Source organism: Erinaceus europaeus, chromosome 9 (genome assembly GCF_950295315.1).
Source record: "Erinaceus europaeus chromosome 9, mEriEur2.1, whole genome shotgun sequence".
NCBI classification, from domain to species: Eukaryota; Metazoa; Chordata; class Mammalia; order Eulipotyphla; family Erinaceidae; genus Erinaceus; species Erinaceus europaeus.
In genome coordinates, this window is record NC_080170.1 from 34,090,876 (window position 1) to 34,110,691 (window position 19,816).

The window sequence follows — 19,816 nt, forward strand, 5'->3', positions numbered from 1 at the left end:
AATGCTGGAGAGGATGTGGGGACAGAGGAACCCTTTTACATTGCTGGTGGGAATGTAAATTGGTACAGCCTCTGTGGAGAGCAGTCTGGAAAACTCTCAGAAGGCTAGACATGGACCTTCCATATGACCCAATAATTCCTCTCCTGGGGTTATACCCCAAGGACTCCATAACACCCAACCAAAAAGAGGTGTGTACTCCTATGTTCATAGCAGCACAATTCATAATAGCTAAAACCTGGAAGCAACCCAGGTGCCCAACAACAGATGAGTGGCTGAGAAAGCTGTGGTATATATACACAATGGAATACTATGCAGCTATCAAGAACAATGAACCCACCTTCTCTGACCCATCTTGGACAGAGCTAGAAGGAATTATGTTAAGTGAACTAAGTCAGAAAGATAAAGATGAGTATGGGATGATCCCACTCATCAACAGAAGCTGACTAAGAAGATCTGAAAGGGAAACTAAAAGCAGGACCTGATCAAATTGTAAGTAGGGCACCAAAGTAAAAACCCAGTGGTGAGGGGTAGGCATGTAGCTTCCTGGGCCAGTGGGGGGTGGGAGTGGGCGGGAGGGATGGGTCACAGTCCTTTGGTGGTGGGAATGGTGTTTATGTACACTCCTAGCAAAATGTAGACATATAAATCAGTAGCTAATTAATATGAGAGGGGGAAATCAATTGTATGTCTCAAAGTTTCTCAAAAGACAAACTGAATCTTTTTAATATATAGGCTATGTATTTGATATGCGGACTCTCTCAAAAGCCTAGACCAAGTAGATTAGAAGCTTCCAATAGCACAGCTATATACAAGATACTGGGTACTGTCCAGCAAACCATAAAAAAAGGGACTTTTCAAAGTTAACCCAATTAACAAATAATGTGATGATAATATTAACTATTGAGTGTCTTTTTGAACCCTAAGACAGCAGGAACCTCACATCTTCACTATAGAGCCCCTACTTCCCCCAGTCCTGGAACCCTTGGATAGGGCCCACCTTCCCGTATGCATCTCCCAATCCAAACCAAATAACATTGCATCTGCTGATAACAACCTAACCAAAGCAACGATTGCTACCTCAACATGCTTCACCTCAGAATGTATCCAGAGACTTCACGTGTGGAATGACAACCCTTCAGCTTCATTACTCGGGTGAGACCTTTCCTTTAATAGTACACTCTAATTTCATCTCAGGTAGTTCACTTTCTAACAAAGTCCCATAACCTAGATACACACCAGTTTCTGTGAGAGAGAGCTTATGTGCACACGTATCCATAAACTACTGCAAAATATATACCTGAAAGCAGGACTACACTAGAGTTTGCAGTGAGTACCTCCCTAACACTTCCTCTCCACTATTCCAAGCTTGGGATCCATGATTGCTCAACAAATTGTTTGGCTTCATATGTTAACTCTCTTTTCAATCACCAGGTTCCAGATGCCACCAGGATGCTGGCTAGGCTTCCCTGGATTGAAGACCCCACCAATGTGTCCTGGAGCTCAGCTTCCCCAGAGTCACACCCTACTAGGGAAAGAGAGAGGCAGACTGGGGGTATGGACCGACCAGTCAACGCCCATGTTCAGCGGGGAAGCAATTACAGAAGCCAGACCTTCTACCTTCTGCATCCCTCAACGACCCTGGGTCCATGCTCCCAGAGGGATAGAGAATGGGAAAGCTATCAGGGGAGGGGGTGGGTTATGGGGATTGGGTGTTGGGAATTGTGTGGAGTTGTACCCCTCCTACCTTATGCTTTTGTTCACTAATCCTTAAATAAAAAATTAAAAAAAAAAAAAAAGAAGGTTCGGGAGATAACATAGTGGCTATATAAATAGTCCTCAATGCCTGAGACTCTGTGGTCCCAGGTTCAATCCTCCTGCCACCATAAGCCAGATCTTAGCAGTGCTCTGAAAGAAAAAAAAAAAAGGCAAACAAAACCAAAAAAAGAAATAGATACAAAACTGGAAGCAATTAAAATAAACTTTTCATTTTATTCAGAAAAGAAACTAAATAATAAAACCATTCCAGAATTTAAAAGTTAAAATGTTCAAAAACTGTATTTTAATGGGAATAGAATAGAGACAATGTAAGACAAAGACAGAAACAGGCTGGGGGTATGGATTGACCTACCAATGCCCATATCCAGCAGAGAAGCAATTACAGAAGCCAGAACTTTCGCCTTCTGGACCCCATAAAGAAATTTGGTCCATATCTACAAAAAGAGAAATGATAGGGGGAAGATGATCAGAGGTCTCTGAACTCCAGTTCCTTCAGGATCCAGAGAAGAGAAAATAAGAAATAATAATAATAAATAAAAAAGGGAAAACACTCAAAAGTAGTAGGTGTGCCTTAGTAAGGAAGACAGGACCATAAGGAAAAATGGGCATATATAGATATATAGATATATAGGTATATAGATATATTGATATAGAAATAATAATCAACCCCTATCTGTGACCTTGGGAGAACTAACGCAACTTCCAATGGAGGAAATGGGGACACAGAGTTGGGTGGGAAAGATGTGGAATTAACCCCTGTTATCTTGTCAGTAAATCAATATTAAATCTCCAATATAATTTTTTAAAGGATAGAGACATTGGTCTCAAGTCATGCAAAATTAAAGAGATGAGATAAAGAAAAAGGCAAAAAATGAGAAAATGAGTAAAATAAAAGGCGAAGGAGACCAAAGTGTGGGTAAAGTACTTGAATAATAAAAGTAAAATAAGAGAACTTTTAAAACCATAACTTTAAAAAAAAAGTTCTGAAAACAAAAGCCCTGAATCTATATGCAGAAAATACTTTCACTGGGGCTGGACAGTAGCACAACTGGTCAAGCGCACTTGGCATGAAGCTCACGGACCAGCATATGGATCCCAGTTCAAGCCACCAGCTCCCCACCTGCAGGGGTGTTGCTTCCCAAGCAGTGAAGCAGGTCTGCAGGTGTCTATCTTTCTCTCCCCCTCTCTGTCTTCCCCCTTCTCTCCATTTCGCTCTTTCCTATCCAACAACAACAGCAATAACAACAAGGGCAACAAAAATGGGGTAAAAAACGGCCTCCAGGAGCAGTGGATTCATAGTGCAGGCATCAAGCCCCGGCAATAATCCTGGAGGAAAAAGAAAGAGAAAATACATTCACCGTGTTTGAGAAATTTTACAGCACCTGAAATTATGCAAATTGCATTCTCTGTGTATATAAGTAAGTAAGGCTCACCTCTGATAATTCGGTGTTCCAGAATAGTATTGCACCTTTTTCCATCACTAATTCATGCTTATCACCTACATGCATAAACCGTCCAACTTTCACAAAGGTGAGCTCTCCACCATCATTTAATTGCCAGTTTAGAATATCATAGTATCCAGCCACATCTCCGTTGTCATTAATTTCTATTTTCCTTCCATTTTGGCTTGTAAACTTAAGTGTCTTCATATAGTACATTAACTAGAAAAGAAAAGAGAAGAAAAACAGGAAAGAAGAGAAGGGGAGGGGAGGTAACTCATCAATTTCTTTTTTAGGAAACAAGGTTTATAAAATATATACTTTCAAACTCATATCTAACTAGTGGGACTGGATTTTTTTTCTCCCTCTTCCACTATTTATTACTGTCTGTCTCAAGATCTTCTAGCCGTATGTGAGAACTGAAACATGGTCAAATTGAGATGGGCTATAAATGTAAAATACAATGAATTTCAAAGACATAGTAAAAAAAAAAAGATTATGAACTATCTTGGGAGTAACTTTGTATTAAATATTCATGATTTTAATTACATTAAAATGTTAGAGTCCAAATAAATATATTAAATTTAATTTCATCTACAGGGTAAGCTCCTCATCCAATTGGGTATTGTTGTTGTTTTGAAGAAACTTAATAGGAATTTGCCTGATAAATACTAACAACAAGCAGACTCTAAGCCATGAAGATAATACATAGTACTCCTCAACACTTGTGCATGGCTTAGGGCCTCCCCCCTGCAGCAGCAACCACATCCCCCCAGGTGACCTGACCCACCTGCACCCTGTCTCTCCCTCCTGGGCCTCAGCCTGGGTAGAAACGCTGAGCCTCGGCAGTGAGCCTGGAAGGGAACCTGCGAGGCCAGCATGGTGCTCAGGCGTCACCGCACACAGTTTCTGACCGAGCCTGCTAGTGGAGTCGGCTCTGCAGAGTGTGGGGTGTTGTGTCACTTTGTGTCCAGCGAGAGTAAATTCAACTTATTTTTTTAAGTTTCAAATGTTTATGGAGCATTGTTTTGGGGGCTTGGGCCTCACGCTTGTGCAATTTCACCATTCCCTAAATTTTCTGAGAGAGACAAACAGACACAGACACAATAGAACCAGTGCTATCATCAGTGGCAGAACTCTACCCAACGTCACACGAGTGGCAAAGCAGGTGCCCTAGTTGGTGATCTATCTCTCCAGCCCCTGGAACATTCAGCAACGTGCCTCTGCCATGAGGTCTTATCTGTTCCACCTTATTGACATCATTCAGCAAGAAGGTCATGGAGCACAAGCATTCACCCTAACTCCCTGTGGAGCCCTGATCCTCCCTAAAGGCATCTTCTTTGTTCTACAATCCTCAGATGTATCTATTACCCTTAGAGCAAATTTAATTTTTCTACTGAAATGTTGAAATAATAAATTAGGTTATCTGGAGGATAATCAGAAAGGCAATCTGCCAAGGCAAATTAAGACTTTTTTTTTTTTTGAGAGAGATACCGAGAACACAGCACTAAAATTTCTTTCAGTGCAGTAGGGACCAGACTTGAACCTGGTTGACGTCAAGCACATGGCCAATCAGTACACTATACAAGTGAACTATTTCACTAGCCCTTGGAACTTTTTTCATAGCCACATTACATGTTGATTTTTACTTTTATTTATTTATTTATTGCTTCCAGAGTTATTGCTGGGGCTCAGTGCCTGCACTACAAATCTACTGCTCCTGGAGGCAATATTTTTCCCTTTTGTTGCTCTTGTTCATCGTTGCTGTTGTTATTATTGTTGTTATTGCTGTCATTGTTGTTGGACAGGAGAGAGAGAAATGAAGAGAGAAGGGGAAGACAGAGAGGAAGAGAGAAAGATAGATACCTGCAGACCTGCTTCACTGCTTATGAAGCAACCCCTTGCAGGTGGGGAGCCAGGGGCTGGAACCAGGACCCCATACCGGTCCTTGCGCTTTGCACCACATGTGCTTAACCCGCTACGCTACTGACCGACCCCCTTAACTGTTGATTTTTAAATTGATAATTTTAATTCTGTATGGCCTGACCCCCAGTGCACTGAAGAAAACTTCTGTGCTATAGTCCCTTTCATTCTCTCGGTCTCTATCTAAAATAGAAGATAATGATGATGGTGGTCAAGATGAAGGAAGTGTGTGTGTGTGTGTGTGTGTGTGTGTACATACATACACTGGCAGGAAAAAAAAGTGGCCCCCCAATATAAAAGGATACTTATGAAAAAGTGTCTCTGGAATTTTACTTTAAAATACAGATGCCTCCCTATCACACTCAAAGTAGAACTTGCATTATTTTTCTGAATTTCACACACCTTTCCCAGTGTCTGGAAATACATAGGGTTTGGATGTCTAAATAACATTCTTCAGTAAATAGAAACAGCAGTTTGGAGAAACCACAAATCCTCACAACTGGGAAAAAGAAATTGTATAATGAGTCTAGGGAATCTTGGAATGCTCAGATTTGATAATGTGTCAGAAGGAGGAGCCAGGTCACAGGGGCTCCCAATAGTCACATCAGAGCCATTTCCAGCAACAAAGTAAATAATGAAAAGTTATGGGTTATTCATCTTCTTAAATAGAAATCCATGAGCACATTTTGATATAAATAAAACAAAGGGAGAGAAATGGAATTTTAGCTAATAAGTGTGGATAGTATGAGGAAAAGACAAAGTCATTTTTTAAAATCCTTTTATAGACATAGAAGACAAAATGACAATCTTTGGCTTCAAAGGAGTAGGGAAAGAGTCTCACCTCTCCAGAGCCTTACCCCACTAAGGAAAGATAGAAACAGGCTGGGGGTAAGTATCCACCTGCCAACACCCATGTCCAGCAGAGAAGCAGCTGCAGAAGCAAGACCTCCCACCTTCTGCACCCCATAAAGAATTTTGGTCCATACTTCCAGAGGGATAAAGAATAGGGAAGTTTCCAATGGAGGAGATAGTACACAAAACTATGATGGTGGGAACTGTATGGAATTATACCCCTGTTAACCTTACAACATTGTTAATCATTATGAGATCACTAATGAAAAAAAAAATAGGCAACTCTTCAAGAGGTTAAATATTCCATCAGAAAAGAAAATATAATTATTTGGGCCTCAGAAGGAGAAGAGAGAAATAAGGAAGTAGAAACCATATTCAAAGAAATATTAGCAGAAATTTGGGATATGGTCAGGATGTGGATGTTCAGGAAGCAGAGAGGACTCCCAAGTTCCTAAACTCAAATGGACCTACACCAAGACACATCATCGTGAACTTATCAAAAGTTAAAGACAAAGAAAAAAATTACAAGCTACCAGGGAAGCGAAAATGTGACTTATAGAGGCTGAGTGATTGCACACCTGGTTGAGCACACATGTTACAATGTGCATGGACCCAAGTTCAAGTGCATGGTCCCCACCTGCAGGGTAAAGCTTTGCAAGTGGTGATGAAGTGCTACAGGTGTCTCTCTGTTTCTCTTTCCCCTCTATCTTCCCTTACCCTTTCAATTTCTGGCTGTCCCTATCCAATAAATAAAGATAATTAAAAAAAATCTCTTTAAAAAGGAAGAAGGGGGCTTCTGGAGGTGGGGTTATGGATCAGCAGCAGCTGTGTTTCTATCCTCTCCTCTCCCAGATCAACTAGGAATACCAAAGGAGACCACCTGGGACTACAACAACACAGGACTAGAACAACTTCAGGAACCCACCAAATCACTGGTGAATGTAAATACATGTGGCTCATGGACAGAGAGGAGCCTAGGAAGAGATTAAGTAGCTGGTAACAGACCAGCAGTTTACCAGTTGAGATACCACCTCCAGTCTGTTTCATCAACAATAAGACAGCAGACAGGAGGAGAGGACTCCCTTAAGACTCACCAAATGTGAGACTGCTAGAGTGGGGGGGAGGCCCTGTGCTGACAACAGGGGACAGAAAACTAACCTGGAAACTCAAGAGAAGATCTATACCTCAGTGGCCTAGCTGTGGGGCTGTGAGAGTCTCTTTGCATAAGCACTGGATTACCTCTCCCCCACCCTTCTTTATCTCTTCATCAGGAGTGAAGGATTAAGCTAAGAAGCCTACTTATAGTCTAAAAACCCTCAGGCTTCCATAGCCTACAGGGAAGAAAAAGAACAAAAGAGATTTTTAAACACTGTGTTCCAACTCAGGGATTAAAATAATATTGAAACAACTGTCAATTTCCACAGCCGTGAACCATTTAATTACCTTACTTAGACACAAGTAATTCCAAGCAAGAGTGATTACTAATTTGAAAAGTAGTGAGAGAGGGACCTCATAACATGCTCTATAGAATGATTAAACCAACAAGAAGAAATATTGGAGAAATGAACCAGGACAAGAGTCCAGATAAAAGCCCCCCAAAGGGTGAAGCACAAAATAATGAGGTCAACATCTGAACACTAGTTAAGGAAATAATCACAGGTGTGAGTAAAGAGTTTGAAAGAATTGTCTCATAAATGCAGAAACAACAAATGAGACTCTGGAAGAAAACATTAATTATCTCAAGGTTAATAGAGAGCTGAAAGTTGAAATAGCTGAGCTAAGAACACAACCAGCTGAACAAGCTAAAACAGTAACAGAACAGGGTAACAAAATAGATGAACTCCAGAAAATAGTAGAGGGGAGAGAGAATAGAATAACCGAGGCTGAAGACAGAATTAGCAAGATCGAGGATGAATTAGAGACAACTGAAAAAAAAAGTGGGATGACTTCAAAATAAATAATATACGCATTATTGGCTTACCAGAGGAAGAAAGCATTTTCCAGAACATAATAGCTGAGAACTTCTCTAGTCTAGACAACATCAAAGACATAAAAATTCAAGAAGCCCAGAGGGTCCCAAACAGAATTAACCCAGACTTAAAGACACCAAAACACATCATACTTAGAATGGAAAGGAGTAAGGATAAAGAAAGGATCCTGAAGGCTGCAAGAGAAAAACAAAGAGTCACCTACAGAGGAAAAACCATAAGATTAGCAGCAGGCTTCTCCACACAAACACTACAGGCCAGAAGAGAATGGCAAGATACCTATCAAGTGCTCAATGAGAAAGGATTTCAACCAAGACTACTATATCCTGCTAGACTGTCATTCAGAATAGATGGAGGCATAAAAATCTTCTCAGACAAGCAATAGCTGAAAGAATAAACTATCACCAAGCCTGCCCTGAAAGAAGTTCTGAAAGGTCTCCTATAAAAAGTCAGACCACCATAAATACGCCATATATCAGAACACTCTAAAAATCTACAAGAATGGCAATAAAATATCTTTAATCTTTGATATCAGTAAATGTCAATGGCCTGAATTCACCTATTAAAAGGCACAGAGTAGGAAGATGGATCAGAAAACACAACCCAACAATATGCTGTCTACAGGAAACCCATCTAACTCAACAAGACAAACACAGACTCAAAGTGAAAGGATGGAAAACTATCATGCAAGCCCATGGCCCACAAAAAAGGGCAGGAACAGCTATTCTCATATCTGACACGATAGACTTTAAAATAGGTAAGATTAAAAAAGATAGGAATGGACACTACTTAATGCTCAGAGCATCAGTCAATCAAGAGGACTTAACAATTATTAACACCTATGCACCCAATGAGAAGCCATCTAAATACATCAAACATCTACTGAAAGGGCCACAGCAATATATTAACAGAAACACAGTCATAGTAGGGGACTTAAACACCCCCACTCTCTCAACTTGACAGATCATCCAGGCAGAAAATCAATAAAGACATAAATGAAGAGATAGATAAACTAGAACGATTGGACATTTTCAGAGTCATTCATCCCAAGAAACTGGAATACACATTTTACTCAAGACCACATGGGTCATTCTCAAGGATAGACCATATGTTAGGCAACAAAGCATCAGCAAATTCAAGAGCATTGAAATCACCCCAACCATCTTCTCAGACCACAGTGAAATTAAATTAACACTTAACAATGAAAAAAAGATTAGTAATAGTCCCAAAATATGGAAGCTCAACAGTATACTACTTAACAACTACTGGGTCAAAGAGGAAATCAAGGAAGAAATCAAAATATTTCGAGAGTTCAATGAAAATGAAGACACAAGCTATCAAAATATTTGGGACATAGCTAAGGCAGTACTGAGATGGAAGTTCATAGACATACAAGCACACATAAGGAAACAAGAAAAAGCACAAATAAACAACCTGATTGAACACCTTAAAGACCTAGAAGAAGAAGAACAAAGGAACCCTAAAGTAACCAGAAGGACAGAAATCACTAAAGTTAGGGCAGAAATAAATAACATTGAAAGTAAGAAAACCATACAAAAGATCAATGAAAGTAAATGTTGGTTCTTTGAAAGAGTGAACAAAATTGGCAACCCTTTAGCCAGTGCCGGGCTAGCTTCGTGGGCGGGATGATCACGAAAAGATGACCAGGAACTCATGGCTGAGTGGGAACGCAATCCAGTGTTTGTTGAGAAAAGAATCTGCATTTATACTTTCCAGGAAGGAAGTGGTAGGGTGGAAAAGGAAGTATGTAGGATAAGGGGGCGTAGTGAAAAAAGAGCTTGAACCAGTGAGGATTAAATCAGTGGAGACTGAACCAATGGGGATTAAACCAATGCCCTGCAGGCAGGGTGGGTCTCAAACAAAACAATGACTACGTAAATAGACAACAGCTAAGCAATGCAGGGGAACCAGGCACAATGACACGGATAGAAACAGAAGCAGAATTAGCCAAAGGAGAAATGATGACCAACACCCTTGCAGCCAGATTTGAACTTTTTACTCAATTCTGGTGTAAGTAGAATTCTGTCATTTCCAGGAAACATTCTTAAATGAAGGGATAGTCACATCTCTGGTTTTTCCTTTCCTGTTAGCTAAGCATGCATGATGATTTGAGCTCCATCATTTATTGAGATTAAAAGATGAACACACATGAAGAACGAGGTACAGAGAAAGTAGGTCCTTAAGCCAGTCCTTCACTCCCAGAATAATATGCATTTCCAAACTTCATTTATGTGAAGGAAAAGAAAAACCTATATTGCTTCAGGCACCATTTTCTGGGTGTGGAGGATTCTATACAACAAACAGTAATAACTCTATTAACAAATGGGAGCTTGAGCCAGGAAATAATTCAGTGGACCCATTAGAGTGTGTGCCCTTCTTGCATGCATTGTGGTTTGAGCTGTGGCACACTGTGGGAGTACAGTTAATGTAGGAGCACAGTTAATTGTGGGAGCATGATTTAAAGATCCAGAAGAACTCCAAAAGTAAGGGGAGCAGTGCTAGGATTCCACTATTCCCTTTATACCTATCTCTACCTCGCACATTCCTTCAAAAATATGTGGCAGAATCACTATGTTCATAGCTACATTATTCATAATAGCCAAAGAGTGGAAGCAGCCTAGATGTCCATCAACAGATGACTGGCTAAAGAAGTTATGGGATATATACTCCATTCAATACTACTCTGCAATCAAAAATTATGATATTGTGTCCATTCAGATAAAATGGATAGAATTGGAGGTGATTATTCTTAGTGAAATAAGTAAAGAAAAGAAAGAGAACTACCAGATAGTTTCACTCATATGTGGAATCTAGAGATCTGATTTACATGAACTTGCCAAAAACAAAACAAAACATGCAAGCAAACTGTAAAACTTATAATAAATCTTCGGTGGTTATCTTTGGGAGGTGGGAGGGTGGGGAATACAGAACTTTGGTAGTGGGTGTGGTGTGGAACTATACATTGTAATCTTCCAATTTCTAACAAACTACTAACAATAAATAAAAATAAAAATACATATGTGGCAGAAATTGGAGTCAGGGACTGTGTGGTGGTACACAGGTTACCAAGCAGGAAGAGCTGGGATCAAGTACCTAGCGCCCAACCTCCAAAAAAGCTTCCTGAGCAGTGAAGTAGTGCTACAGGACATCTCTCCTTTCTGCATCTCCCTCTTTTTCTCTTACCTGTCAAATAAAAAGAAGAAGAAAAGGAAATACAAATTTATAAAATGAATGGTCACTGAGAGCTGTGGAATCCTCATAACTGAACTAACCCAGTAATAACCCTAATGACAACAACAACAAAAATGGGGCCAGTGCCCAGAAAAGGATTACAGAGGACCTAATAGGGGTTGTATCGTTATGTGGAAAATTTAGAAATGTGATGCATATACATACTACTGTATTTACTGTCAAATGCAAAACAGTAACCCCCTAATAAAGGAAAAAAATGGGTCCAGTGGTCACAAAAGTACTAATTAGAATAGACATATGCACCCCTATGTTCATAGCTACATTATTCACAAAAGCCAAAGAATGGAAGCAGCCTAAATGCACATTGTCCAATGACTGGCTAAAGAAGTTATGGGATATGTAGCCCATGGAATACTACTCTGCAATCAAAAAAGATGATATTGTGTCCTTTGGGGCAAAATTAATATAACTGGAAGTGACTGTGCTTAATGAAATAAGTAAAGAGATGAAAGACAATCACTGGATTGTCTCACATTTGGAATCTAGAGATCTAATACACATGAACTTGAAAGAAAAACAGAAACAAGCAAACTATAAGACTTGTGATAAGTATGGTGGTTATCTTTGGGAGGTAGTAGGTGGGGATACAGAACTGTGGTGGTGGGTGTGATGTGGAAGTATACACAGTAATCTTACAATAATGCAACCAACTACTTATCACAAATTTTTTAAAAAGAGGGGAGAAAACAGAGCCTAGAAAGACACACACAGATATATTAATTGTGTGAAACTTGAAGTCTATTCCCCAGGGCCTCAAAAAAATAGGACTTAAAGTAGGGACAGTGGAAGGAGAACACAAAATGAAACATAGACTAGGCATGATGTACTGCATCAAAGTAAAGAACACTGGAAAGACAGGGAGGGAGGGGATGAAGAAAACTGTGGGGTCCTGGTGCATAATGAAAGTGTATCCAGGTACCAGTGAATATACCATTAACCACCACCCCCCCAGTAAAAAGGAAAAAAATATAAATATGTGGAGGAAGAATGGGGACTGCCATTCTCCTAGATTGGCATGTTATAAAAGTGTCTCTGCTAGTACAAAAGTGAATCAATGGTGGTCAAAGCAGGCATTCTTTTTGTATTTCAAACTCTGTCATACTCTGACATCAAGTAAAACAAATTCACAAATATCAGCACTTACCTGCCAAGGTTCAAAGTCAGGTATATATGCACAGGTGTTGCCTGGGATATACGGCCCATGCCCTTCCTCACATCTGCTCAGACGATCCAAGGCATAAGCCAGAGCATACACGGCCTGTCTCACGTTGTTTGTGATTCTCAGCTGAGACACGTCCAGGTAGGTATTCTGAAGCTCTTCCAGCTTCTCCTGCCCTGTACAGAATTCATCAGACATGGCCTGCAATCTGTCCCCTTGCCCAATCACATCCACTCTGTGGTCAGTATTGTAGGGCACACTGCTGTTGGGCCAAGTGCAGTTAAAAGCAGTTTGCCAGAATTCAATGGTCAGGACGTCAGTTGGGTCCTTGTCAGGATGAATGTCAGAAAGAAATTCTTTCAGTCCTGGGATATCAGCTCTTGACACTGCAAATCCAATAGTGCCACCAAAATATGGGAAGTATTCAGGCTTTGCCAAGGCAGCTGAGGTGATCCAGGCCTCGCTGGCAATCCATGTCCTGCCCGTGATATTGTGGTGAACTATTGCCATCACCAAGGGCCCAAGGTCAAGATCAGAGGCATAGAGCACAATGACTCGAGCTGTGGATTTCTCTATAGTGTCAATCACTTTCTGGATTTTCTCCTTGGAATAGATTTTGGGAATGACTTCAGAGAATGCAATGCAATATTTGTAACTTTCCAGATGTTGCTTAAACATCTTTACCCCATACTTTCCATAATCATCATCACTGGCCACAGTGCCTATCCACACCCAACCAAAGTGGGTGATCAGTTCTGCCATGGCCACTGACTGGCCTTCATCACTGGGCACTACTCGGATATAAGAAGGAAATTTGTATTTGTCACTAAGAAAGAAGCAGGTAGAGGCATAACCCACCTGCAATTGAGAAGATGCATGCAATTATTAGAAAGCTACAGCCAAACCTCACATTATAAAACCCCTGGATATTTTTATTGGACATGGGGGGTGTAAAAATTCTTTTTTTAATTAATTTTTAATTGCTACCAGGGCTATCACTGGCATTTGGTTCCTGCACAATGAATCCACCACTCCTGGCAGCCACTGTTTCCCCATAGGCCAGAGAGGAATTGTGAGGGATGGGGGGAGGAGGGAGCGAGGGAGAATGAGAGAGACCTGCACCACTGTCTCACTACTTGTGAAGCTTCCCCCAACTCCTGCCCAGATGCGGACTGGGGGCTTAAACTCAGCTCCCTATGCACGGTATTCTGTGTGCTCTACAGGATGTGCCACCACTTGTCCTGGAAATGTAACAGTTCTAACTTTATTCTCACATCTTTCCACAAAGATTCCTCCCCCTCTTCTGACTCCTCACTTTAGGGATTATTAGAGGGGCATCTGAGGCCCCTTTCAACACCCTTCCCCCATGCACTCAAAGGCAACTGAAGGAGCTTGTTATTAAGATGATGGCAATCAGTGTCGCACACATCACAGATAGGATGACCGCACAAATAGAAGCCATTCTCCTGAAACAGGTGTGTGAACCGCACCCCCTATCTCTTCCCTCCATCTGACTCCTCACCTGTACGTACTAGGGAGGGAGTCAGTGGACTCACCATCTATTTAGTTGGTCTCTCAAGTTTCTCTGTCTTTTTTCTGTGTATGTTTCTATCCCTTTCTTTTTCTCTTTCTCTTTCGCTTCCTCTTTCCATTTATCCCTCTCCCCTGCCATCCCCTCTCATCTTACCTCCTTCTACTCAGCCCCCCTTAGAGCCACCACTTTCCCACTTTCTTCTTCCTCTCTGTCATGACACAAGTATCATTCAAGAGCTGGGACTAAGAATGGTGGTCAGATTCTCTGCCCACTTCAGACTCGGATCTAAGTCACACTAAGTTGCTAAACGCTCTCCTCTTATAGGCATGTGTCTAAATGAAGACATAACAGTAGTTTTTCTTTTCTTCTTCTACTTCTCCTTCCCTCCCCCTCCTTCTCATTTCACCAAGACTACTTGTGTGCCTTTTCCATTAGTGAAAACTTAAGAATGTATTTCCCAGGGCTGAGGAGGTGACTTGGAGATGGAGCCTATGCTTTAAATGTGTGGAGTCCAAAGCTCAGTCCCCAGCAGTACATAAAAGAGCAACAACAAAAACAAAATAAAAAATGGGACTACTTTAATGGTGGAAAAGTGATTTAGTCTCTGTCTCTGTCACACACACACACACACACACACACACACACACACTTAGGTGCGCACGCAAAATAACTGGCAGCCCAGAAGGCAGTGTTATAGTTAAGCTGTAGAATTCCAAGAGTGAAGTCCTAGGTTTGATCCCTGGCACAGCATGTGCCAGAGTGCTGCTCTGTCCCTTTTCCCTCAGGGAGACAGCTCAGTTTGGTAGAGCATGAGCTTACACGTGTAATAGATATTCCAGAGGCCACTGATCAGTCTCTGGTACCAGCATATACCAGAGCTGAGCAATGCTCTAGTCTTCTTTTCCCCTCCTCTCTCTAAACAAACAATAAAACAAATAAGCTTAAGGTTTCAGTACCCTGGATTCCTGACAGTCTTACATGCATTTCTCATCCTCAGCCTCAGTGACTTTACCTACAGGGATGTTTATCAATTTCTTCCCTAACCATCCAATTCCTAAGCCATACTTTACATATATATAATTTATTTTATTTTAATTTAATTATTCTTTTATTTATTTATTTTCCCTTTTGTTGCCCTTGTTTTTTTATTGTTGTAGTTATTATTGATGTCATTGTTGTTGGGTAGAACAGAGAGAAATGGAGAGAGATGGGGAAGACAGAGAGGGGGAGAGAAAGATAGACACCTGCAGACCTGCTTCACTGCCTGTGAAGCCACTCCCCTGCAGGTGGGGAGCCAGGGGCTCGAACCAGGATCCTCACGCTGGTCGTTGCACTTCGCACCACATGCACTTAACCCACTGCGCTACTCCCAATTTATTTTATTTTAATGAATGAGAGAGAAAGAACCCAGAACACTGTTCAGCTCTGGCTGGTGGCAGTACTAAAGTTTAAACCTGGGACCGCAGCGCCTCAGACATGAAAACCTTTTTGTATAAACATTAAGCTGTCTCCCCAGGCCCCAAGCCATGCTTTTATTAGATCATTGTTCACAGTATCCCCTATGTTATAGTACAATGACTTTATTTTTGCTACTGCTCTCATAAAGGACATAATACTTTGATTTTCTGCCCTGTGTCCTAGTCCGACTCCAAGGACAGGAGTTTAGACTCCTCTCTGGAAACTCACAAAGAGAAACTTCACATTAACATATATAAAAGAGGATCTCCTTTAGGAAGCAGAAACATGTGGTTTCCAGTTCAGGCTAGATCATTTGTCTGTTCAAGAGTCTGAATAAATTACTTAAGCTTTCTTGAACTTCAGTTTTCCATTCAGTGAAATCAGGGTAATGGTATCCATACTGTAAGGATGTTCATTAAAAGAGATGACAGATATGAAAGTGTCCCATGGAAGAGTTCTTTTACCTTCCTTGTAAACTTCTGCAAGGGCTTAAATGAGGAAAACTATCGAGAAGTTTCTAGCAGGTGCCTAGATAAAAGTGGGCCCTGAGCAGAAGCTGGAGTCCAGTCTCAGCACTATCTGTGATATACCAGCCCTTCTCCTTCATTTTATGTCTAAGTATTTCCCTGTTGCTCCAGCATTTTTTTTTCTCCAGTTATTGCTGAGGCTTGGTGCCTGCACAAATCCACTACAAATTGGCTGCTCTTGGAGGCCATTTTTCCCATTTTGTTGCCTCTGTTGTTATTATTATTGTTGCCATTGCTGTTGTTGTTGCTGTTGGATAGGACAGAGAGAAATCTACAGAGATAGGAAGACAGGGAGGGGGAAAGAAAGACAGACACCTGCAGACCTGCTTCACAGCTTGTGAAGTGACTCCCCTGCAAGTGGGCAGCCGGAGGCTCTAACCGACATCCTTAAGCTGGTCTTTGTGCTTAGTGCCATGTGCACTTAAACTGCAGTGCTGCTGCCCAACCCCCGACCCCGCCGCTCCTACACTTTTAAAAAATATATTTTTTAATCTATTTATTGGATAGAGACAGACAAATTGACATGGAGGGGTAGACAAAAAAGAAGAGTGGGCCAGGCCATAGCACAACAGGTTAAACACACAATATGAAGCACAAGGATTCCAGGTGGAGCCCCCAGCTCCCCACCTGCGGGGGCAGGGTTTGGGGGGAGTGGGAGTCGCTTCACAAGTGGTGGAGCAGGTCTGCTGGTGTTTCTCTCTCTTCCTCTCTTTCTTCCCCTCCTCTCTCAATTTCTCTCTGTCCTATCCAGTAAAATGGAAAAAATGGCCTCCAGGACCAGTGAATCCCAGTGATAACCCTGGAGGCAAAGAGGCAAAGAGAGGGAAAAAAAGGGAGAAAGTATTGTGCTTAGTGAAATAAATCAGAAAGAGGAAAAACAAACAACATATGATTTTACCCATATGAGGTTCATAGAGAAACAAATGAACTAAATAAAACAAACAAAAAAAATGATAAAGAGGAAAAGAGACAGACTGCTCACAGAAGCATTCCCCCTTGTGGTGAGAGCTGGGGGTTTGAGCCCTACTCCCTGCATTTTGTAACATGTGCAATCAACATGTTAGGTCTGCTAACACCCAGCTCTACTCCTGCACTTGTATTTGAAACTTCATAAAACTATCCATGCAGATGCAATATTATTTGGTATGGATTGGGAGACGCATACGGGAAAGTGGGCCCTATCCAAGGGTTCCAGGACTGGGGGAAGTAGGGGCTCTATAGTGGAGATGTGAGGTTCCTGTTGTCTTAGGGTTCAAAAAGACAATCGATAGTTAATGTTATCATCACATTATTTGGTAATTGGGTTAACTTTGAAAAGTCCTTTTGTTAGGGTTTGCTGTACAGTATCCAGTATCTTGTATATAGCTGTGCTGTTGGATGCTTCTAATCTACTTGGTCTAGGCTTTTGAGAGAGTCCGCATATCAAATACACAGCCTATATATTAAAAAGATTCAGTTTGTGTTTTGAAAAACTTTGAGACATACAATTGATTTTCCCTCTCTCATATTAATCAACTACTGATTTATATGTCTACATTTTGCTAGGAGTGTACATAAACACCATTCCCACCACCAAAAGACTGTGACCCATCCCTCCCACCCACTCCCACCCCCCACTGGCCCAGGAAGCTGCATGTCTACCCCTCACCACAGGGTTTTTACTTTGGTGCCCTACTTACAATCCGCCGATCACAACCTAACCAACGCAACAATTGCCACCTCAACATGCTTCACTTCAGACTGTGTCCAGAGACTTCACGAGTGGAATGACAACCCTTCAGCTTCATTACTCGGGTGAGACCTTTCCTTTTATAGTATACTCTAATTTCATCTCAGGTGGTTCACTTTCTAACAAAGTCCCATAACCTAGATATACACCAGTTTCTGTGAGAGAGAGCTTATGTTCACATGTATCCATAAACTACTGCAAAATATATACCTGAAAGCAGAAGTACACTAGAGTTTGCAGTGAGTACCCTCCTAACACTTCCTCTCCACTATTCCAACCTTGGGATCCATGATTGTTCAACAATTTGTTTGGCTTCGTATGTTAACTCTTTTCAATCACCAGGTTCCAGATGCCACCAGAATGCTGGCCAGGCTTCCCTGGATTGAAGACCCCACCAATGTGTCCTGGAGCTCAGCTTCCCCAGAGACACACCTTACTAGGGAAAGAGAGAGGCAGACTGGGAGTATGGACCAACTAGTCAACGTCCATGTTCAGTGGGGAAGCCATTACAGAAGCCAGACCTTCTACCTTCTGCAACCCTCAATGACCCTGGGTCCATGCTCCCAGAGGAATAGAGAATGGGAAAGCTATCAGGGGAGGGGGTTGGTTATGGAGATTGGGTGGTGGGAATTGTGTGGAGTTGTAACCCTCCTACCTTATGGTTTTGTTCATTAATCCTTTCTTAAATAATTTAAAAAAACTATCCATGCAAATGGTACTTCTTACATTTATTTCAAATTCTTCCATTACTTCACTCATACAAATAATCACCATCCACATGAACAGGTCTGGATAACATCATAAGCAATTTTACAGCAGCCCAGGAAGTGGCACAATGGTTAACTCAGAGACATGAAGTCCCTGGTTCAATCCCCAACATAATATGTGCAAGAGTGATGTCTGGTTCTCTCTCTACCACACTCTATCACTCAGCGTCTTTCTCACTAGTAAACAAATATTTTTTAAAAGAACTTCAGAGTTTTACTTCTGTTGTCATAGTGATCCATTCTTCCCAGTATTTTGTAATCTCATGTTGATATGTGCCACTATCATTGAACTGCAAACACCCTGCATAGGCCCAGGGAGGTGACTCAGCAGTGGAATGTATGCCTTGCATGCAAAAGACCCTGAGCTCAGTCTCAGCACCAGAGAAAATGATGGAGTGGTGCTCTGGTCTCCTTCTTTCATTAGGCAATAAAATAAATTTATAAAAAGTAGTTAGAATAAAATAACCTGAAAAGTTAGGAACCCCAGGTTTTAACTGACTCGTGTAAATCCCAGGCCCATTAGGTTAGTGTATGGACAGAAAAGGTCATGACCATTCAGAAATGGGGAAAGCACATGGACAGAATATTCACCACAGAAGAGATCCAAAAGGCAAAAGAATATATGAAAAAGTGGTCTAAGTTGGGAGTCAGGCAGTAGTGCAGCAGGTTAAGCGCACGTGGCACCAAGTGCAAGGACCGGCATAGAGATCCCAGTTCAAGCCCCTGGCTCCCCACCTGCAGGGGAGTCGCTTCACAGGCAGTGAAACAGGTCTGCAGGTGTCTGTCTTTCTCTCCCCCTCTCTGCCATCCCCTCCTCTCTCCATTTCTCTCTGTCCTATCCAACAACGAAGGACATCAACAACAACAAATAATAACCACAACAAGGCTACAACAACAAGGACAAAAAAAGGGAGAAAAATTACCTCCAGGAGCAGTGGATTCATGGTGCAGGCACTGAGCCCCAGCAATAACCCTGGAGGCAAAAAAAAAAAAAAAAAAGTGGTCCAAGTCACTGATTGTCAGAGAAAATGCAAATAAAGACAACTATGAGATACCACTTCACTCCTGTGAGAATGTCATACATCAGAAAAGGTTGCAGCAACAAATGTTGAAGAGGTTGTGGGGACAAAGGAACCCTCCTGCACTGCTGGTGGGAATGTCAGTTAGTCTAATTGAACTCTCAGAAGGCTAGAAGTGGACCTACCATATGACCCTGCAATTCTTCCTCTAGGGATATATCCTAAGGAGCCAAACACACCCATCCAAAGAAATCTGTGTATACCTATGTTCATAGCAGCACAATTTGTAATAGCCAAAACCTGGAAGCAACTCAGGTGTCCCAACAACTGAGCAAGTAGCTGAGCAATTGATTATATATGTATATGTATGTG

At 41.5% G+C, this 19,816-nt stretch overlaps 1 protein-coding gene across 1 annotated transcript in view; it reads right to left on the reverse strand.

The window, feature by feature from the left end:
• Window positions 1-19,816, reverse strand: part of LOC103111740 (vomeronasal type-2 receptor 1-like) — a 49,357-nt gene that overhangs the window by 16,373 nt on the left and 13,168 nt on the right. The window contains exons 3-4 of the mRNA XM_060196948.1: window positions 12,396-13,268; window positions 3,210-3,437 (exon numbers count right to left, since the gene is read on the reverse strand). Of these exons, the coding sequence (XP_060052931.1) occupies window positions 3,210-3,437; window positions 12,396-13,268 (1,101 nt within the window). The remainder of the gene's footprint in view (window positions 1-3,209; window positions 3,438-12,395; window positions 13,269-19,816) is intronic.